This window comes from Phalangium opilio, unplaced genomic scaffold, assembly GCF_054372755.1.
Source record: "Phalangium opilio isolate 3A_F unplaced genomic scaffold, DU_Popi_V2 ptg000061l_1, whole genome shotgun sequence".
In the NCBI taxonomy this organism is placed as follows: domain Eukaryota; kingdom Metazoa; phylum Arthropoda; class Arachnida; order Opiliones; family Phalangiidae; genus Phalangium; species Phalangium opilio.
Genome location: NW_028324178.1, coordinates 9235225 through 9241831, shown reverse-complemented (window position 1 = coordinate 9241831; position 6607 = coordinate 9235225). Strand labels below are relative to the sequence as shown.

The 6607-nt window shown below is 41.7% G+C and overlaps 1 protein-coding gene across 1 annotated transcript; it reads left to right on the top strand.

The window, feature by feature from the left end:
• The first annotated feature begins 2406 nt into the window (after positions 1 to 2406).
• Positions 2407 to 6029, top strand: LOC149665043 (ATP-binding cassette sub-family C member 2-like). Its single transcript, XM_089842039.1, has 8 exons — positions 2407 to 2436; positions 2548 to 3072; positions 3551 to 3750; positions 3916 to 4042; positions 4721 to 5019; positions 5114 to 5238; positions 5286 to 5445; positions 5515 to 6029. Exons 1-8 carry the CDS (start codon positions 2407 to 2409, stop codon positions 5624 to 5626), a joined length of 1578 nt encoding a protein of 525 aa, XP_089698165.1. The 3' UTR covers positions 5627 to 6029.
• The last annotated feature ends 578 nt before the right edge of the window (positions 6030 to 6607 follow it).

Below are 6607 nucleotides of genomic sequence, written 5' to 3'. Positions count from 1 at the left end.
CTACAAGCACCCACAAGTACCTACAAGCACCCACAAGTACCTACAAGCACCCACAAGTACCTACAAGCACCCACAAGTACCTACAAGCACCCATAAGCACCCACAAGCACCCACAAGTACCTACAAGCACCCACAAGCACTCACAAGTACCTACAAGCACCCACAAGTACCTACAAGTACCTAAAAGCACCCACAAGTACCTACAAGCACCCACAAGTACCTACAAGCACCCACAAGTACCTACAAGCACCCACAAGTACCTACAAGCACCCACAAGTACCTACAAGTACCTACAAGTACCCACAAGTACCTACAAATACCCACAAGTACCTACAAGTACCCACAAGTACCCACAAGTACCTACAAGTACCCACAAGTACCTACAAGTACCCACAAGTACCTACAAGTACCCACAAGTACCTACAAGTATCTAAAAGCACCCACAAGTACCTACAAGTACCCACAAGTACCTACAAGCACCCACAAGTACCTAAAAACACCCACAAGTACCTACAAGTACCCACAAGTACCTACAAGTACCCACAAGTACCTACCAGCACCCACAAGTACCTACAAGTACCTAAAAGCACCCACAAGTACCTACAAGTACCCACAAGTACCTACAAGCACCCACAAGTACCTACAAGTACCCACAAGTACCTACAAGCACCCACAAGTACCTACAAGCACCCACAAGTACCTACAAGAACCCACAAGTACCTACAAGAACCCACAAGTACCTACAAGAACCCACAAGTACCTACAAGCACCCACAAGTACCTACAAGCACCCACAAGTACCTACAAGCACCTACAAGCACCCACAAGTACCTAAAAACACCCACAAGTACAAGCACCCGAGCTCAAACGCCATGTTTTTCTTGCTTAATATCCCTCTAACGGCGTGAATCACGACAAAAACGCCGTAAGTCCAATATAAAAAATTAGGGCTAATATGCGTGTCTCTAACAGTGGTAAAACGCCGTAATTCCAAAACCCAAAACAACGTGAGTCAAAGTATGTGTTAACAATGATAAAAATCAATACTTAAACTTAATTTATCTTAATAAAACTAAGGAAAGGCACATCTATGGACTATTATCTTTCATTTAAGATGGTTCCCAAACGTAACGAATGATTAGCATTCTTTATACACTAGCGCAATTAAGGTCATATTTCAAAAAAATCCCATGTTATCTCTATGGAAAAATATAGTATTTTTCACAAAATGTCGGATTCATTTTATGGATTCTAAAACCACTCTTAACAACTTTTTTCTTTTTAGAATTAACTATTAATTGGATCTCTTTGAAATTTTAACCTCATAATTAGGGTCCAAATTTTAGTTCACTTGCAAAATTTCAAAGCAGCAAACACAATACGAAAAAAGTTACGGCCACCTTTAGCATTAGAGGCAGTATCAAGTCTTATCTAAGAGAGCGACCGCTCTCCTAGAATTAACCTTTTAATGGTTTAAAGCTTGAAGGAGAGAGTAATGGAGTGGAAACCCCCATACCTTAAGCGTTGCCTTTGTACCCCCACCTACGGCACCATAGTCCTCCCATCATCCCCAGCGGTTAGGTAGGGTCGTGCCAGACGAAATTGTAAAGGACGCTCCCTCTATCTCAAAAATAGAAGCTAGTTCTCATTCAAATAAAATGGCGCTACGCGGCAGCACTTAGCAATCGCCTACGGAAGGGTAGGGGCGTGCGCGAGGTACACTGGTAGAGATATGGTGCCGCAGGTCGCCCATCATCATTTCCAATCCATCTGACTCCCTTATCCCTGTTTAAAGTAACGACGAACAATATCCCATGGGAAAAAGCTGGTGCCATTTCAAAACGTACCGTCGAATCAGACTTGTAAATAGGGGGTACCAGGGAGCCTGTGACACCCAAGAAAATTCACAGGACACCCTGAAAAAATATTTTATGGGGGGTCGGGTACCACCCGGGTACCCTGAAAAATTCGGTGCGATGAGAACTCTCCCCATAACTTCAGACCAAAACAGCGCTCAAAAAAGGGTGAAAATAAATTGGCGAATATTTACCCTCAAATTTGTAGCCGGAATGCATCCTTCTCTCCCTCAAATTTTTTTTGGGCTTGCTCCCTTACTCCTTAGCCTCTGTTCCCTTCCCCAGGCGAGATGTGACGCAGTTTCTAGGATCAAGAGTTCAAGGCTCAGTTGTCCACTAGGGAGCCCCGGGTACCCAAGAAAATTGGGCTTTGGGGGGTCGGGAACCCGCAGGGCTACCGAAGAAATTATCAATATTTACAAGTCTGCGTCGAATGATACAAATATGATAAGGCGCGTGCGTATATTTCCCCCCTTCCCCCTTTTTTTTAGTGAAAAAGGAGTCTTCGTGCAACCCAAGGAAAATCCTCACATGAAGATGAGGCAAAGCTCATGACTAAAGAGACACTCAAAGAAGGAAACGTATGCGCTCTATAATATACGAGGAGAGTTTGGACGTTTCTTGTCTATTTGAGAACTAAAACTCTCTACACACATATTTTTCCTCGTGATAAGGTTATTGCGCATTTGCAGATATCCGTATCAAAATACAAACAATATTTTAAAGCCTACGGTATAACATGGTACGCGATCTTCGAAGCAATAATCACCGGTGTTGTAGTCCTTAATTTCACGTCAGTGTACTGGCTGTCTTTGTGGTGCGCAGACTCCAAGAAAGATTTTCAAGCAAACCTAGACTTGAAGGCAACCCGTATAGCGGTCTTAGTCGCTCTTGGTCTAACCCAAGCCATTCAAACATTTTTGTACGTTATCATCAGCGTTCTTCGCTGTCTACGAGCTGCAAACTGTCTACATGGGAAAATGCTCGATAGAGTATTTCGCTCTCCCATGTTCTTCATCGACACGACCCCCCTTGGAAGGATACGCAATCGCTTCTCCCAAGATATCGACGCCCTAGACCAGCAATTTTCTGCGATGTTAAGAGCAACCAATGTCGGATTGATATTTTTAGTTGTTTACGCCTTAGCAATTGCAATATATTTACCGTTATTCATAATTCCCTGCATTGTCGTGTTAGTTGGATACCTTTTACTTCAGGTAGGAACTCGATTTTAGTCTCCAGTCATAAGTAATTATCTAGTATCACCCTCAATATTAATTGTTGTGGTTAAACACGGAATTCGTAACGATTATGGGGTAGCCACTTTTGATTTTTAGTAATCTGGGAGTTGGTTGCATTGGAGGCTATGGTAAAATAGAAAACATAAAAATAAACATTGAAAAAAGGCTATATTATTTTGGGCATTTAATGATCTTAATAGGCATTACAATTACAGTTTTATTAAGCGTAGAAAATCCCTAAAAGCGACGGGAAAGATGACTTGGTGCCACGACTTCTTAACCCAGCGAAATAACATTCCTTGAATTATTAAATCTTAAAATGTTTTGTCTTTTACGTATTTACATGTTGTAGAAGGCACCCGCATCTTAACCGCGGAGTGCTCGAGCCCACTTCTGGAATGAATTACTTCACAATATATCATTTAAACCGAAGCTTTTCCCATATATTTGGCAGCGTTTCTTGATGTCGAGCAATCGTCAATTCAAGCGGATAACCAGCATGAGAAATTCCTTCTTGTTTTCGCATGTGGGAGGATCAGTGGCTGGCAGCACTGTCATCAGAGCGTGTGACGCCGGACAGAACTTCGAAGGACACTTTTTAAAACTGATCGACGAATGCACTGCCGCTAACTACATGATGAACATGGCACAAAGGTAATTTTGCAATTGCGTCAATAAAGCCTGGTTTCAATCGCGTCTTTTTCGTTTTGGGATGACAGCCTGCTATCCGCACCTACACTTCATTATTACCTTTGGGTTGAAACCTTAATGTGGATGCAAAGCAATTCGGACATTCAATAAAATGCAATTTCTTTCCAGATGGCTGACAGTACGACACAATATCTTGAGCAATTGCTTGATGTTTTGCACCGCAATTTTCATCATTTTGAGCAAAGAGACTCTGTCATCTGATTTTGTAGGATTGATCTTGGCTAATGCCGATCGGGTAAGTGGAGACGAAGCCAGTATGACAAAAAATCAGCTGGTTTTTCTTTTAACTCTTGAACCTAGCTTGATTGTGAAAGATCTCAAAAGTGGGACGAATGAAAAGGACTAATTAACAAAGAGATGGAATTGCATGCGGGGGTTTGAATGACAGATTAAATGAGCAAAATATCACAGCAACCAGACGACAATGTAATTTTAAACCTAGGGCCGCATTTTTGTATGTTTTTCTTTATTTTTGTAGATTGTAGAAGCTATAGTTTGGATAACATTTTGATACGTTTTCAAGAAACCGTTTAATTGTCATTTCATGACATGGCATTGACAAGCTTTATTACTTTTCCGAGTGACGTAAACGCCACGAAGGGGTACTATAATGTATGTGTAATGTCAGGATGGTAACACCTCCTGGAAAGAGGGTACGAAATTTAGGAAACGTGCATGACCAGGTACCCCATCCCCTACTTGATCGGAACTTTTGTTTTAATTTGTATGCTTAAGGTGAAATATCATTATCATTACACTTAAGGCTTTATCAGGTCATATTTATGAATGAAATATATTATTTTTTTTAATTTAAATGTCTCACGAAAAATTCCCCTGAGTATTAAATCACCAAATTGCGCTAATTATTCATTTTCTGCAAATTAAGTACTAATTTAATATTTTGATCTAACAGCTTGTGCAATACCTGAAATTCTTCATCGCTGGCTCTACGGTTTTTGAATCAAATCTCGTCTCCATAGAAAGAGTTGACGAATACTGTCGTTTGGAGTCCGAGGCCGAGTGGGAGAAACCAGAATCACAACCACCTACTGACTGGCCTCAACGAGGACAAATCATATTCCAGAACTACAGCACCAGATACCGCAAAGGATTGGATTTGGTCTTGAAGGAAGGTGGGCGTGTTGGGGCGGACAGGTACCGGAAAGTCGTCGCTGACGCTGGCGCTCTTCCGTCTCATCGAAGGGGTGCACGGTTAGATCGTCGTGGAGGGATTGGGCTTGTCTGATTTTCGTTCGCGACTGACCATCATCCCCCAAGAGCCCGTCCTCTTCTCGGGCACGCTCAGACTCAACCTGGATCCTTTCTGGCAAAAAGACGACCAGCAACTGTGGGCCGCCCTGGAATACTCGCACCTGAAATCCTTCGTGACGTCACTCGAGCAGGGACTGGATCACCCCGTGGCCGAAGGAGGTAACAACGTGGAAGTGGTCAGCGTCAGTTGGTCTGCTTGGCTCGAGCCTTGTTGAGGAACACCAAGATCCTGATCTTGGATGAAGCGACGGCCTCGGTCAACATGGACACCGACGATCTCATTCAAGAGACCATCAAGAAGGAATTCGCCAACTCTACCATCATCACCATCGCCCACAGAATAAACACCATCTTGGACTACGACAAGTTGGTTTACCTACCTATTAAACCGGCTTAAAATGATTGGCTAATTTTATGTTACTCAACTCTTCATAGGGTGATAGTTCTCGATCAGGGCCGAATTGTGGAATTCAACTCTCCAGCTGCTCTCTTGAAGAATGGGCAATCTTTGTTCTACGATTTGGCGAAAGGGGCCAAAATAATCTAGATCACTTTTAAATTAAAAACTTTTAATGTTATGTACAGTCATAAGTGGATCATGTTACAGCTCCCCATAAGTACTGGACGTAGGTTATGCTTTTGTAAACAGCGTTTTCTTCCAAGACATCCAAGCCCGCCATCTAGCTCAGTTTTAAAGGCATAGTTTGCCCATTAACCTGGATCTGGAGTTACCTTAACCTTCGAAAGTTCCGGTTGATGGTCATTGCTGTCAGACCGCCGTCAGTGTCGTGATTAGTGTGAAGCTTGTTATTGCGTAATAATTTTGATTTAGATTGACTTATGTTTCTTTGCTATTTGGGAAAAACGCCTAGGATCAATGTAGCTAATTACAATCGTCGCATGCCCAAATGAAAGATATTAAAAGCACTTAACCGTACGCGACTAAAACGTTTTGTAAAACTGAAAAATATTGACCAGCATCTTTCGCAAACGGGAAACGTTAAAGTATTGTAAAAAATTGTAAAAAATTGTCGTACTTAAAAAAAGGAAAACAAATTTCCATGTCGACGCACATTACCTAATACCTATAATTAGTAATAAATTGGTTTAACTATCCCCGCTAAAAACCTTAAAATCAGTGGAAGCTCAGTGCTGTATTAGGGATGCATTATAAATGTTCTAGCATGATGAAGGCTATTTTGAACATTTGAACTCGTATTAATTTCCTTTTCAACAAAACCGTTTAAAAATCGCGCGAAATACCTATAGTCCGCCAATTATTTTTTAAAATCGGAAAAATAAAGTAGACTTCTACTATTATATTCACAACCCAACACTTTGTATGGAACAACTTGTTTCCTTTCGCGGTCTTCTCTCTCAAACCTTTCCTCATTGGCTACCACTTACTTCCGTTTGCTTGCCCCTCTTTTTAAAAATTTATTTCGCAGCAAAATCATTCCTCTGGTTTAGTTCACAAATTCACCGCTGCGTTTCGCATATACCCTTTCCTCTTCAGTGCTAGGAGACA